This window comes from Heloderma suspectum, chromosome 4 (assembly GCF_057233095.1).
Source record: "Heloderma suspectum isolate Gila_16-S chromosome 4, 16-S_ref, whole genome shotgun sequence".
NCBI classification, from domain to species: Eukaryota; Metazoa; Chordata; class Lepidosauria; order Squamata; family Helodermatidae; genus Heloderma; species Heloderma suspectum.
Window position 1 is genome coordinate 85260185 of NC_139461.1, and position 16462 is coordinate 85276646.

The window sequence follows — 16462 nt, forward strand, 5'->3', positions numbered from 1 at the left end:
ATGGCACAGAATTGTTAAGTACAAATAACAAGACTGATTCTGAGCATAGGCAGAATGCTTTTCCCTCACCACTGAGCAACTACAGCATCCCCCAAACCCCCTACCACACACAGACAGAATTAAGAAGCGGGACTTACAATGCACAGATAACAGTCCCAGCAGTTCTCTCCTTAGAAATTAAGTAGTAAACAATTATTGGCCTTATGACCCTAAAACTAATACATGTCCTTTAGAAGTTATTTGTTAATAATAAGCAGAACTTATATCTGAATGTGCTGCTTTTCTACTTTTAGTGCTTCTTTCATGACTAAAACTGTGGCTTGTGGGAATGAACTTCATAAATTTCTGATCTGGGATACAGCAGGGCAGGAGCGGGTAAGTATGATTCTGGTAACTTTTATTTGGAGGCCTTTACATGCAGTGACTATTGATTTTTACTAAAGTCTTGGTAGATATTATAATGTACTTGTATCTTAAAGATAATAAGAGACATAAAAAGCAGAATTGTGTGCACACTGCACTAAAAAAAATATGTGTGAGGGTAATCTAAATTCTGCAACTAGAAGAAATGAATTCTGCAGCCTGTATAAATTATGCAAAATTTATTTGCTTGTTGTGCATAATACATTATGCTTCTGCCACACAAGTGATCTTCATAAGAGATGAGAACCATGCAATTTCTTGGTCAGCAAGGAATGGAGCAAGCAGAAAAGGGCTAACTTCCATTGAAACCAGGGCCAATCAGATCAGACTTGTATCGAACCAGAAGGGGAGGAACCCCTCTCAGTCATGGCTCGGCCTTCTACAAGGCTTAATCAGTGGATCCCAAGTTTAGACTTGGGAACAGTGACTTTTGTTTTTAAGTTTTTGTCTTGACTGTTGTTAAGACTTCTGACATGGGCTAGGCAGGAGTCTCTCCTTGCTTCCTGTTTTGTAGTCTCTGTAATTTCTGTCTCGTTATGGCAAGTGCTTTAAACAACAACAACATTTTTTATTTGTTCAAAGAGGCAGAACAAGAAATACTTAAGCCCATCCTTGTTATTCTTTGGTGGGTGTATTTGGTTTTGGGAGTGCTCCAATCACCATGATGCCACCCGCTCTAAGGAGCGTGTCCCAAACCAGCAATCACATGCCCATCCTTACTGCAGCTTGTTTTCACGGGCCAGGAAAAGGAGGTAGCGGAATCCGGGTGCAGCTCTCCATACGTGTGTCTTTCAGAACTGGGCAGGACTAGTGCTCCAGTAGTGGTTGGTAGTTATTCTCCTCAGCAACACCGACAGAGAAAACCCACACGTGGGAAACCTGTCAATGCTCCCAGCCGTCATGTCAGACGCTCCACGATCTCCTCCAATGGAGTGCGTGGTCCAACAGCATTCTAACATTCTAAAGATGGTGAGTGGGGCCTTTTGGCAGTGTTGGGGGATGGGACCTGGAACTGGTCCAAAATGCTGAGATTGCAGTCCTGCCTAGCTTCAAGAGACAGGGCGTTGGTGAAGCTAAAGAGTTTCAGAGCAGACCATGGACACCGTGGCTGCAGCGTTCGCTGTTTGAGCAGGAATTGGAATTGGTGAAAATCACTGCCCTGTCCCCTTTCTCCAGCGGGAAGCCTCTGCTGGATACCAGTTTCCTTCTTGAAATGGTATTGGGAAATAGCTTGGCTCCCAGATTGTGAAGGAGCTAGATTTGTCTTTTAAAATTCAGCAGACAAATTTAACAAGATGCAGAGGTAAATCAATGCAACAACAACAAAATTAGAGTTCTGTATGCATTAGGATGGAAAGAAAAACGGCCTGAAAAAATACAGTATGCGACACCAACAAAAACTGAGACACCAACAAAAACTGCACCTCTTTAATGAGGTGCAAGATTTATGCAAAATTTCCAGGAAGTTAGCATAAAGCAGCCTTTGCCAACCTGGTGCCCTCCAGATACGTTGGACATCAACTCCCAGCATCCTCTGCTGGATGGATGGCACCAGGTTGGCAAAGGCTGGCATAAAGAGTAAAAGGTTACAGGCTGTGCTGTGAACTATGCCTATTCCTTGTGTAAGTATCAGCTGCCATTTATACAAAGGGCTGCAGGTATGGATGCATCCTTGATTCCATATTTTGCAAAGTTCATATGCATTATATTGTGTACTACATACCTATATTCATTTATTCATACACACATACAGAGAGTATGAAGAGCAGATACTGAGGAAAAAATAAAATATTCGAATACTTCTTTTTAAAAAAGAAGAACTTCTGTATATCTTTATTAACATTACACCCCTATTTCCAGTAGCAGAACAAACAAAGCAATATTAGGTGCACTTGTTACTATTAAACATACTATATACCTTATTCTTCTGCTGTGCTTACCAAAAGCTTATAACCAGTTCCAAACATTTTAAAAACTTCCATATTGTTTGTTTAGTTTTTTTAAACTTTTAAATAATTGGTTAATTTTAACACATTAGGCTGGAACTAGACATTAGTGAAGGACATGAGCCACCATTGCTATGTTCTCATAGAATCATAGAATAGCAGGGTTGGAAGGGGCCTACAAGGCCATCGAGTCTAACCCCCAGCTCAATGCAGGAATCCAGGTCAGAGCATCCTGGACAGACAGCTGTCCAGCCTCATCTTGAATGCCTCCAGTGTGGGAGAGCCCACCACCTCCCTAGGTAATTGGTTCCATTGTTGTATTGCTCTAACAGTCAGGAGGTTTTTCCTGATTTTCAGCTGGAATCTGGCTTCCTCTAACTTGAGCCCATTATTCCGTGTCCTGCACTCTGGGATGATCAAGAAGAGATCCTGGCCTTCCTCTCTGTGACAACCTTTCAAGTACTTGAAGAGTGCTATCATATCTCCCCTCAGTCTTCTCTTCTCAAGGCTAAACATGCCCAGTTCTTTCAGTCTCTCTTCATAGGGCTCTTCAGTCTCTCTTCATAGGGCTCTCTTCTCTTTTCCTAATGTTTAGTCATACAAAATGCAGGTTGTGATATCACCTCACTGCATTTTTCTCCATCCCTGTAAGTAATAAAACAGTGCAGGGATGGGGAAATACGTCATAGGTCTTTTTTATTATAGATGTTACTGGGGGTGAAACAGAGAGGACAGATTGGGTTGCTGTTTTCAGTGGCAGACCTGCTTTCAGTGGCAACCATGTAACTCAGGGTTGCACAACCTTTGTGGCATATGGGATATGTGGGGGAGGGGGGCACGTGTCTATACACACACGGAGGTATTTCTTACCAATTTAGGTATTTTTCCACCAGGCATACAAAGCACAGCTCAGTTCCATGTATGTCTACTCAGAGGTAAGCCCCAGCTTTCAGGCATGCAAAGTATAGCTCAGTTCTAAAATTTAAAGGTGTTTAAACTTTAAACGTCTACTTTAGTATTTAAAGTTTAAAGATCTTTAAATTGATCTTATCTCTGATCAAATTTGTTCAGGTTATTGGAGATAAGAATGGGTTTCCCTGCTTACCACTTAAGAAAGCCTCCTTTCTCCAGTCTTTCTGAGGTCCTCCTTTCTGTGGTCAGCTGGGCTGCAGGGGAAGGTGGGTGGGGGCTGCACAATCTGCAGCCAAGGGCTGTGGGTTGTACACTCCTGATGTAATGTCCAGTTCTGGACTTAGCAATTTTCCACATGCCAACAATCCTACTCTTGGATTAGGTCCTTTCCATAAACAGCTTTGTATCTTTAAATATATATGTCAAACTCTTGTTATGTGAGATTGTTTAGGTCTACACTGATTCCTAGAAAATAAATAGACAGTCACAGTACCTTTATTTAGTTAAGACATACAGTCCAAAAACATAATGTTAGTTGAAATCACTTTCACTTCCTTGGAACAACTTGCACTCCTTTGGATTGTGTTTATTTTTACTTTTAAAATACTATGGGTGTTTGTGAGGATTTTGTTGTTGTTTGACAATGTTATCAGATTAACCTGTTGTTGCAATAACGGTACAAAAATACTTTCAAAACCTATTCATAGACGTCTCCTTCTGAAATGTGATTGGTAAGTAACGGAAAGTAAAGTGCTTTTAAATAATTCACTGTTCCTTAAAGAGCAAGTTTCCTGTTGAAAGCTGTGGCAACACTCTTACTGATTTGTTCTCGCCTTTGATTTACAAATCCAGTAGTGGAGTTTATGTCTATCATTATCTGAAAAGCATATGGCTTTCCCATGCTGCCAATTCTTTCTTTGTGTAGCACATGGGCTAATGGGAATGTATGAATTGATTGGGTGTGTCTGGTCCATTTACATCTATGGACTTGTTGACTCCTAATGATTGAAATTTGCTCATTTCAGTGGATTTGATTCATCACTATTTTTCAAACTATATCATTTTATCCTTTTATATCACTTCGTAAAAACAGATTTTCTCACCTTTTGGGAACCCACATAAATCCAACAGATATTCCATGCATTTTCTGAAGCAGGCTCTTAAGAGAGTTCATGCCACAATAAACTCATTAGTCTTTTAAGTTGCCCCAGGGTTATAGTTTAGCAATTGGAGAGTTAACTGCTTTACCTCTGATAAACAGTGGAAGATAGCAACAACAACAACAAAAGGAGACAGGGCTCCTTCTCCCAGACAGGAAACTATTGCCACTTCTTTAATTTGCCAGGTTCTTTATACTTTGTGAGAGAGCTTGGAAAAGTGAGGGTTGAGTCAGGGCCTTCCCTGTTGGAATAGTCCTACGATGACAGCTTTCGGGATTGTAAGACAGCTTTCGGGATTGTAAACAATTAGAGTCGGCTGCTTCTCAAATGAGCAACTGTAACATGTGGTCAAACTCTAGACTAAGGTTTCTAGAATAGTAAAAGCTTTGAACATCTAGAGCTCCCTTGTCTCCAGTGTTCCGGGCCCATCTTGAGCTCTATAAGCAAGTGTCCCAATCTCTGGGCCACCTGCTGCTTTTGCCTTCTTTCCTCTGCTGCAGCTACCACCTATAGGTGGGCTGTGCTGGGACCCTTAAGCTGTGCCATTGCAGCCAGTCAGGTGACTCAGCATGCTGTGATTGGACAGGCACACTTCTGTGCAGCTCTGCCTCTCCCCTTCCTACCAATGAGTCCTCTCTCTACTGATTGTCCTGTTTTGAGCTATGCACTTCTAATTCTTGCTTTGTTCATCTGACATAAGAGTCTGGTTTGTGTTAGAACCCAGAAGGGATCTCAAAGGTCATCTAGTCCAACCTCCTTTCAATTCATGAAATTCATGATCAGCTACAGCATCCCTGATATGTGGTCATCCACTATCCAGCCTCTCCTTAAAAACCTCTAATAAAGGAGAGTCCTTTTGAAGCAGTCTATTCCACTGTTAAACAGCTTGTACTATCAGGAAGTTCTTCATAAAGTTTTGTTGAACTCCCCATTCTTGTAATTTGAGCACGTTGATTCAGGTCCTATATCCTGGAGCAACAGAAAACAAATTTTCTCCGTTATCAATGTTACATCCCTTCGAATATTTGAAGATGGCTATCATATCACCTCTTAACTGTCTCTTCTCTGGGCTAAACATATCCAAGTCCTTCAACCTTTTCCCACAGGACTTCGTCTTCAGGTCCCACACCATCTTTGTCACCCTTGTAAGAACATAAAAACATAAGAAGAGCCATACTGGATCAGACCAAGGGTCCATCTAGTCCAGCATCCTGTTCACACAGTGGCCAACCAGCTGTCGACCAGGGACTCACAAGCAGGGCATGAGCGCAACCCCACTCTCCCACCCATGTTCCCAGCAACTAGTGTATATAGGCTCACTGCCTCTGGTATTGGAGGTAGCACATAGCCATCAAGACTAGTAGTCATTGATAGCCTTTTCCTCCAGGAATTTGTCTAACCTCCTTTTAAAGCCGTCCAAACTGGTGGCCATCACTACTTCCTGTGGTAGCGAATTCCATAGTTTAACTATGCGCTATGTGAAGAAGTATCCTCCTCTGTATATGTGCCAGTTTGCTGGTATCCTTATTAAGCTTCAGTGCCCCAAACGGGATATAGCACTCCAGGAGAAATCTGTCCAAGGCAGAGTCGACTGATATCATTACTTCTTGTGATCTGTTATACATTTCTATATATATAACTATATTTCTGTTAATGTAGCCTTGAATTGCAGAAGCCCTTTTAGCCATCACATCACACTGCATGGACCATCTTGTAAGACTGACCGTGATGTTACTACTCAGCTTGTCACTTGCTTTGGTCAAAGTATTTGGAAACCTTTGAGATTTCAAGATACGTGTAGGATTACCGAATCCACTGGATGTTTTACCAATGCCAATTTACTTAATTTTTGTTACTTTTGTGTGTGTACGTTTTCATTATATTATTTAGTCTCTAGATGGCACTGGATTCAGTTGTTTCTGGGTGGAGGTTGGAGGTTCCTGTTAAGTTGTTGTTTGAGAGAGACAAATAAAGCTCTTGTCTAGCTTTCTGCTGGTGTGTCCTCTAAGCCTTCCATGGCAGTTGTCCTGGGCATAACATATCATCAGGCATTTCCAGTACCTATATAATGCTGCTGCTTCGGATCATGGGTTTGGGAGAAAAATAAAATGCAGATTTCCTCAGTTTAGAGAAGAAGGAAAAAAGAGGAATGTTTTTATGCAGTCTTCCGTATTCCATAATAATTGTCAAGCCAAGAGAGCAAAAACCTGCATATGTTTTTCTTTATCATAGGGTGTGTAGTTCTTCAAAGGTATGCCACAAAAAAGTCATGCCATTGAAAAGCACATGTCTTAATTCAGTTTTCTTCATTTTCCATAGGGTGTCAGAAATTATTGCTTTAATAAAATGGTCATTGTGAAGAAGTACAGTATTTTCTTAAGCTCATTTCAAAGGAGAGTTTCTAATGACAAGTCACATGAAATCATATGCATTCCCATTGGATTAAATCCGAGATGCTTAGCATTCCAGAAAATTAACTCTGTTCCTTTTGTGAACTGAAGCATTTTCTCTAATCCCAAAAGATGGAAGACTTAATTTTATTTGCTCAGATTGCTCAGATGTCATAGTTAGGAAAAGAAACTAAGCCTGCATGTGTGAGAATCCAGAAGCAAAGCTCCCCCAAATCTTCTTACCCTTACCTCCCTCTGCCCCTTTCTTTGAACTTTCCTGGCCTGTCTGAGCCCATGCTGTTGACATGATGTCCTTTAGCAAGCTCTAAAAAGTTTGACAATAAATTCTGTACTTCCTGTAGTTTCTGTAAATTAGCAATTTAACTCCATGTTTGCTGGACAGAAAGGCTGGGAGTTCAGGGAACAGCTGATCTAAGAATGATGATTGGAGCCAAATTGGGAATAATAATAACTGATTCCAGTGCAGTGTACATTCTGAATGTACAGGGAATAATTAAAAACACGCTGGGTGTAGATAGGCTTATAGACATGGGGAGAAACAAGGCCCAGAAAATAAACTGCTTGGAGTAACATGGTTTGAGGGACATAGAGGTGGGCTAGGTAGAGATGAAGCATGTTATTGAACTTATTTTTTCAAATATATCTGGAAATGCTCATTAATTTTTGTAGAAGCACATCCTAGAAATAGCATTTTGGTTATGGGGATCAAGGAAGAATACAGTGTATAAAGACTTTGTAACACAGTGGCTTCATATAACTGTTGAGCAAAGATTTAGAGGCACATGGCCAATTTATAAACATGGTTAAATAGATAAAGTTGTCCTTCCCCTTGCATTTGGCCTTTCATGTCCATGTTATTCTGAGGAGTGGGCAGAGAACTGCTTCTCATTTCATGATCCATGGGTTGAGTGCCATGTCTATGTCCAATCACACATAACTCAGAGTTGTTGTTGTTGTTGTTGTTCAGTCGTGTCCGACTCTTCGTGACCCCGTGGACCATAGCATGCCAGGCCTTCCTGTCCTGCGCTCTCTCCCGGAGCATTCTCAAGTCCATATTCATTGCATCAGTGATCCTATCTAGCCATCTCATCCTCTGTCATCCCCTTCCCCTTTTGCCTTCAGTCTTTCCCAGCATCAGGGTCCTTTCCAGAGAGTTTTCTCTTCGCATTAGGTGGCCAAAATATTTGAGCTTCAGCTTCAGTATCTGTCCTTCCAATGAGCACTCAGGGTTGATTTCCTTTAGGATTGACTGATTAGCTTTGGCTTAACATAACGTAGAATGTTTATATGGAACAAAACTGTGTCACGGAATTAAACTACTAGGGTATTTACAGTCAGGGCCAGAAATATTGGAACAAGGATAACTGTTTTGGCAGTTGGCCTCTGTACCCCACCACATTGAAGTTGAAAGGAAACACACCCAGATGGGAGTGAAGTCAGGACTTTCAGCTGTAATTCAAGGGGTTTGACAAAAGTGGGGCACTAACCATTCAGGAAGGACAGCCAGTGGCATACATACACACCCATCGTTGGTGGCTCATAAGTAATGGAACAAATGGCTGACAAGCAGCTGCATGGCCAGGTGGGGCCTGTTTCCTGGGTACCCCTTGACCAATCAAGCACATAAAAGACCTGGAGGTGGTTCTGAGTGTTACATTTGCATTTGGTAGCTATTCACTGGAACTCCCAACATGAGGTGTCCATGCGAGTGAAGGAGGCCATCATTAGGCTGAGGAAACAAAATAAACCCATCAGAGAGATAGCAAAAACATTGGGAGTGGCCAGCACAACAGTTTGGAACATCCTGAAAAAGAAGGAATTAACTGGCAAGCTCAGCAACAGCAAAAGGCCTGGCAGACCACGGAAGACAACTAAAGTGGATGACCGCAGAATTCTGCTCATGGTAAAGAGGAACCCGTTCACAACATCTAGCCAGGTGAAGAACGCTCTTGCGGAGGTAGGCATGTAATTGACATCTACAGTCAAGAGACGGCTTTATGAATGTAAATACAGAGGCTTCACAACAAGGTGCAAACCACTGGTAATGCTCAAGAAAGACAGGCCAGATTAGCCTTTGCCAGCAAACACCTAAAAAATCCTGCCCAGTTCTGGAATAAGATTCTTTGGACTGATGAAACTAAGATGAACTTGTACCAGAATGATGGGAAGAGAAAAGTATGGAGAAGGAAAGGAACAGCTCCTGGTCCAAAGCATACCACATCATCTGTCAAACATGGTGGAGGCAGTGTTATGGCATGGGCACGTATGGCTGCCAATGGAACTGGGCCATTGGTGTTTATTGATGACGTGACTGCTGATAAAAGCAGCGGGATGAATTCTGAAGTGTATAGGGCTATACTTTCTGCTCAGATTCAGCCGAATGCTGCCAAACTGATAGGACGCCGCTTCATATTGCAGATGGATAATGACCCAAAACATACAGCAAAAACTACCCAAGAGTTTCTCAAGAGTTTCTCAGTGGGATGTTCTTCAATGGCCAAGTCAGTCACCTGATCTCCACCCAACAGAGCATGCTTTTCACTTCCTGAAGACAAGACTGAAGGCAGAAAGACCCACAAACAAGCAGTAGCTGAAGGCAGCTGCAGTAAAGGCCTGGCAAAGCATCTCGAGGGAGGAAACTCAGCATTTGGTCATGTCCATGGGTTCCAGACTTCAGGCAGTCATTGACTGCAAAGGATTTTCATCCAGGTATTAAAGGCAATCCTTCAGTTTGGAATGATGTTGGTTTGTTCCATTACTTATGAGCCACCAATGATGGGTGTGTGTGTATGCCACTGGCTGTCCTTCCTGAATGGTTAGTGCCCCACTTTTGTCCAACCCCTTGAATTACAGCTGAAAGTCCTGACTTCACTCCCATCTGGGTGTGTTTCCTTTCAACTTCAATATGGTAGGGTACAGAGGCCAACTGCCAAAACAGTTATCCTTGTTCAAATATTTCTGGCCCTGACTGTATATTCACAAAGATGTATTCATTATTACAGCTCAGTAGATTAAAAGAACATAACATGTGATTTTAATAGGTATAGATTACTGTAACTATGAGAAAATAGTCACTAGACACACTCTTTGAAGAGGCTAATGTAATCATAGCATCTTGCTGACTTACACAAATGCAATAATTTCAACTTCTTTTGTGATTTTGATTTTGTGTTCAATTTTTCATAGTTTCATTCATTGGCACCAATGTACTACCGTGGGTCAGCAGCAGCTGTTATAGTCTATGATATCACTAAGCAGGTAAGCTATCCAATTACAGTTGTCCTATCAGTGATATGCAGTTTGCCGTGTTATCTTAGAAGGTAGTCCTGCATAAAAGTTAGTGGGCCATATCTTCAGAAGTTTCTTAGGTCTTATTAAAGTTTATAAGAAGGTATTTTACTTCAGTTATTTAAACTGTAGGGGTCTACACTACTACCCATAGGATTTGGTTTGGATCCTGATTCAGCAATTTGGAAAACAGCCTAATTTGGCTTGGACTGCTTCAGAGGCTGCTTGATTTGAGTCAGGTCCGAATCAGAGTTTCACTTCAGGAAACCTGAAATGTCATGACTCCCCATTGACCATCATTTGGAAATCAATACACGTCTATAGCGTGTTTTGCTTTTTGACAAATCGGATGATATTTTCAGGCATATTAGCCCCTACTGAGGGGATGATGACTGCCACATTTCAGATGGGTTGGTACAGAGGGTTTTGTGCAAGAGCTACTTTTTCAGTTTGGGGGTTTTCAAAAAGAGATTCAGTTATCCCTCTGGGTTTTCTGTGTGTAGGGGGGGAATTTGTATGAAAACGATATATATCATAGAAGTGCCCATAGGGAAGAAACCTGAAAAATTTCAGAATTATACGTTGATGGGTTTTGTGCTAAGCACCATTAATGTTAATTTGTTGGGGGACCAAAAAAGGGATTCACTTCCCCCTCCTGTGGTTTTATGGACAATTTGTATGCATACATTGTAGAGGTAGCTGTAAGTAAATTATCTGTAAAATTTCAGATAGATAGGTGGAGGGGCTAGGCAACGACAATAAAAGAAAACCATTTTAGGGTTTTTAATGTTCGTGTTGTTTTATGTTCAATTGACTGCACCAAAGTCACAGAAACGGCTTCATCCTTGATGGAGTGGATGGATGACACTTTACTGAGAAAATATATGAAAGTATACATTGCAGAGTTTGTGCATAACGTAGAGTGCAAGGGGAACTACACCCCTGACATCATCCAGTCTGTGAAGATCCTGGTGGGTGGTCATTCATCCTCCACCCCAAAACATTTCCCTAGCCCTGCTTTAAAATACACTGGATTGTGATTTTCAATAAAGCATACTGAGGTCCCATTCAGTTCAGTGGGATTAAGTACACCTAACAGTGTGCTGGATTAAAGGTCTCACAGATGTTCCCATAGTTATTTTCTGTGACTTGAATGGAATGAAAGTTCTGATATTTTAAACTATGAAGAATAGCTATTATACCAGTACCAAACTTGTTTGTTAATTGATTAAAAATCAACCACCTTGTTGGAATTCCAAAAGAGTCCCTCTCCACAACAACAACCACCGGGATTGGAAGCCACCTGTTTTGTTCCAGTCCCATCTCTTGGGGTCCAGAATACTTCCTAGAAGCAAGGGGTAGCACACTCCAAGTAGTAAAAGCAGAAGAGTGAAGTACCACTGGCCTGGCAGGGCTACAACTGGGTCAATGTGAAGAAGTTGTAATGTTCCAGGTCCTAAAGAAGTTCCCCCAGGATTAGCACAAGATAGTCTAGTCTTAACACCAATTGTTGTTATCGTAAATAACTCATTTGACTAATCATGGAACAAAGATTCTGTTTCATAAGTCAGTTTTACAGTGTGATTCAGATGTCAGCTCCATTGAGTTCAGTGGGACTTATGCGAGTAAGGGTATATAGAATTGCAGCCTTTATCTGGTGGTCTGTTTACCCTTTTAGCATAAAGATGTGATTCTTTTGATGGCTTTACAGTCAGCTTTAATTCCCAGGATGGAGTTTCTGATGAGGACATGCTTGGAGGCCAGGATTTTACAAAAGAACAAATGTTGCCCCAAACCAAGAATGTATCACAGAAAGTATCATAGAATCATAGGGTTGGAAGGGGCCTACAAGACCATCGAGTGCAGCCCCCTGCTCAATGCAGGAAGCCTGATTGCCAGGCGGTCTCCCATCCATGTACTAACCAGGGCTGACCCTGCTTAGCTTCCGAGATCAGACAAGATCAGGTGCATCCAGCCCTTTGCTTATGTTGAAGCTGGCTTTTGTGAAAAAATACTTGTGAAACTTGTCTTTCTGACCTAACAGACTGCAAGCATGGCATTTTCTGTCAGGATTGAGCCCCAGCCCTCTTTTTTGCTTTCAGACTCTGATTCAGAGTCTGAAACAGCATTAGAAGAAGCCCAGCAGGGATAGGGTATGGAGGAGGATATTCCCCAAGACTCTTCAGTAGCCAGCAAAGCACATTCCCAGGAGCTTATCAAGGAGGAGGGTCAGGCTCAGAGACCATCTCCCCTGCCTGGGAACCCAGGCTCTGTCAGAGGGGCAGGGAGTATTAAGATTGATAGATGCCAGAACTTGCCTCCGAGTTAAATGGGCAGAGTTGAGAGGAGGGGGTGGGAGGTGTCACACCAGATTGGCTGCCTGTCAGAAGTTGGCTTGGGAGGATCCTCCCTGAAGGCAGGAGCTCGGAAAAAGCCACTTGAGCACAGTGGGCAACCTGTCTGGAGTTGACAGGCAATTCACCTGCCTTCAGCAGCTCTCTTACCAAAAGATTCACTTCGCAAATTAGGCCTAGAGGACAGTTCTAAGCTTTTGTAGTCCTTTTGTAGTCGCTTCAGAGGTGAACAGGTGCTGTTAGCTGAATAAAGAGTTTGTGGATTGCACAGCCAGTCTCTGCTGCCTCATTACTCAGCGGGAGGGCTTAGCATCGCTGGCATTTCCATACCTGCATAGATATGGGAATAATAGTGCATAATAATACACTATTGTGCTATTTGCAACTGATACAGAATAGAAAATAACATGCTTTGTTTTCTAAAAATGCATAAATGTTTATTAAGGCACTCACTTGTATTTGCTGTGACAGCTGAACCATTTTGGAACAGTTTCTCTTTTAAGTAAAGCAAATGAAGTAATGAAAAACTTTTTTTGGCTCAATATTTATAGCTGAGATAAAAGTAATATAAAAATAACTCTTTGGTCCTTGTCAAATTACTGAAGTACAGGGCACTGCGTTTGGGCAGAATGTTCTCTGCTATTACTTCCAAATGGAAAATTACAAATCTTCAAAGCCAAATGATGTATTTGGATTATAATAAGAAATCCATCTGATAAAGCTGCATGACAGGATAGGCATTAGTGAATGGATATAATAAACTTTATGTCTTCAGCAAATTGAATTATATATTTACTTTTAGGACAGAAGCGTTGGCACAATTAATTGGTGCATTAGCAAAATGATGTAGCAGTGCAAACACCTTTCTGCATGGGGCAGAGAAAGTGCCTGAAAGGTTGGGAACTGTGGAAAAAAGATACATACGCTCAGTGCAAAAAATCCCATTTATGTGGCCCTACACCAAGGATGAGCAACACCAGAGGCATGGAAGCCACCTTCCACCCCTGGACCTCACCATGGGCACATTCCTGCTGCTGTGGTGGCAGCAAAAAAATCAGTGGTTTTCAAACTAAATTTGTCTGTTTTAAGCCTCTGTAGCAGTTTCCTGCAGAAATTTGGTGGCCAACCACTGATTTTTCTTTGCTGCTGTGCTGCCAAATTTTGGTTGTTTGGTGGGGCCACCCAAGAAGCCAGGGGCCTACAAGTGGCCTGCTGGATGTGTGTTGCTCACGCCTGCCCTACAAAATAAATGCAGTTAGTTAATTTTAGATGCAGGTCTCCATGGTCCCTCTGCTTAATGCATGACTTCATTTACTTCAAGTTATGGTAAACCAGCCCTACTATGTCTGGTGGCCCTTCTTCTCATTCTGCTGAGTGTGGCCCTGGATTTGTTGCCCCAGATCTGTTCTGATGGCATCACTGATCCGCAGCATCATTCACGAGGCCATTTCCAAGAAAGAAGCAGCCAGGGAAAGGATCTACCGCAGGAATAAGTCATTGACCCCTTTGCCCATTGCCAGATGTTAGCATTCATTCACACACACTCTCCACGCGCATTGCCACCACATGCTGATGTTTATTTCCACTTTCTAGTTTGCCTTCTTCCCTAAAACATTCAGTTTATATATAGATAGATGAACTGTGCACATTTCATTCATAGGGCATTTTTGTAAACTCACTTTTGTCTACTCTTAAGAAATTGATAGTATAGGTGCAGTTGTCCCAGCTTCTCCTTTTGCCAGTGTTCATTCTCATTTGCTGAGGATAAGCAGCTATCTTGTATTTATAACAGGGATGGGGAACCTCTGGCCCATGGGCCAGGTGCGGCCCACAGGATTTCCCCATCCAGCCTGCAAACTTCTTTTTGCTGTTATTAATAAAAGGGTATTTAAAAGCAATTAAACTTAAATATCCTGCATAGAATTGAGCCTGTGCTTTGCAGACATGAGAGCTGATGCATTGGAGCTTACTCCTGAGTAGATGCACTTAGAATTGAGCTGTGATTTGTATGCTTGGCAGGAAAATGTCCAAATTAGTAAGAATTACATCTGTCCTTGTTCCTGGCCCATGCCCTTAGCCATACCCACTGATGGAATTGGACCCCTGAGAACTTCCCCAAATTGGAATTTGGCCCCTGATCCAAAAAAGGTTCACCACCACTGATTTATAAACACATCCTGCAAACATGGAGAGCTTTCTTGCATCTTTTGCAGTCGGGTATCTGGACCCGAGTATATAAAGTTGTGGGGGTGTTGTGTTATTTTTACTTTTAAAATACAGTGCATTGCATTTAGCAAGTTCTTTGCTATTGCCTCATGTGTTCAATTTAGGATTCATTTCATACATTGAAGAAATGGGTAAAAGAACTAAAAGAACATGGTCCTGAAAACATTGTAATGGCCATCGCTGGAAACAAATGTGATCTTTCTGATATTAGGTAATGTATCTACCTTTTGTCTTCAAATTGCTTGTTCTACCCTGCTTTCTTCATAATACGGCAAATGCAGAAGAGACACTTGCAGTGCTACAAGGTCATACCAGACCAATAAAAGAACATACCATGAACTTAAGTCCTTGATATAAGATGGGGGTGATATTTACTTCCAGATTTTAGAAGAAGCAAGCCATGGTGGCCATCTTACGCAGCTGCCAAAATACAACACCAAAATGTATACTTAGAAAATACTTCTTTTGTTTGACTTTGTTATTACAGCTTGGATACAAAGATGATGTTTACCTAATGGAAAGTCTCTTTTGCTCATGGAAGGGCTATTTCCAACCTAGTGGAAGAGCACTGCATGAAAAAAGTCATCTCAGATCCAGAACAGTTCTTTTACACAAGCTCTTGTGCAAGACTTTTCAGAAGCTCTTCCTCAGGATCTTTTTATTGCCCACTAGTTTATATGTGACAGTCTACAGCACAGGCTATGGATTCCCTTCCCCAGTGATCATGATACAGATAGCTATTTCCTTGCTGAACATAGCAAGGAAAGAGTGATCTGTATCTGGATTGCCGGGGGGAGGGAGTGGAGAGAAGGTTCTCCACTCCTTTCCCCAGAGATCCTCATATAGCTTGTTCTTTCCTGCTGCTGGTGTGTGTTTGCGGGAGGTCTCTGAGCTAATATCACATGTGGCCCTCAGGTCTGGAAAGGTTGTGCACCCTTCTAATACAACCCTTGATACGCTGTAATACTACACTGTGAGGAGTTGTATTGCCCCTGCAGTAGGCCTCTTAATTTAGAGGTGCCAAGATAGTGATAAATCAGATCCAGGTTTACTTACAAGGAGTACTTTATTGAGTACAATCAGCACACAGGTATACTCAATGGTTGGATCAGACAGCTTCTCTGAACCTAGAGCCATGGGGTAAAATGGGTTTTATACCATACATGTCAGCAGTGAGGCAGTATGACAGCAGCAAGCATTAATTAGTGTTCATTCCCAGCATAGACTAACAGTGCATGTCAGAAGGAAAACAATCAGAACTTTCCCAGCACAGCCACCTGTAGCTCAGCATAAACATAGCTTCACTTCTCAGGCACATCCTGGGCCCTGATAAGATACTAGCCTTCGTTAGGATGGAATGTGCTGGGGCTGCGCTATCGACCTTTGACTCATCTCACATGCTCAGAGGCCCACTAGCAAGGGAATTGCACTAATAATGAACCTAAGCAAAGCATTATGGATCTCTAGGCCCCTCTAGACTGCAGCTGGTACAGAATGCGGCGGCTCACCTGATTAAAGGCAGCCGCCGGCGAGATCACATCACTCCAGTGCTGAAGGAGTTGCACTGGTTACCAGTTGTTTTCCGGGCCAAATTCAAGGTGTTGGTTTTGACCTTTAAAACTCTATATGGTTCCGGCCCAGCCTATCTTAAGGAGCGCCTCCAGCAGCACCAGACAGGCCACTTAACAAGATCAGCCTCGGATGGCCTTCTCTCTGTCCCATCAGCCAGGACAGCTAGACTG

At 42.2% G+C, this 16462-nt stretch overlaps 1 protein-coding gene across 5 annotated transcripts in view; it reads left to right on the plus strand.

Moving 5' to 3' along the window:
* Positions 1–16462, plus strand: part of RAB31 (RAB31, member RAS oncogene family) — a 72019-nt gene that overhangs the window by 36232 nt on the left and 19325 nt on the right. For all 5 annotated transcript variants that reach the window (XR_014790152.1, XR_014790153.1, XM_084849852.1 and 2 more), the window contains exons 3-5: positions 294–375; positions 10039–10110; positions 14825–14931. Coding sequence is in view for 3 of the 5 variants with exons in the window: in XM_084849852.1 (XP_084705978.1) it covers positions 294–375; positions 10039–10110; positions 14825–14931 (261 nt within the window). In the remaining 2 variants the exon portion in view is untranslated. The remainder of the gene's footprint in view (positions 1–293; positions 376–10038; positions 10111–14824; positions 14932–16462) is intronic.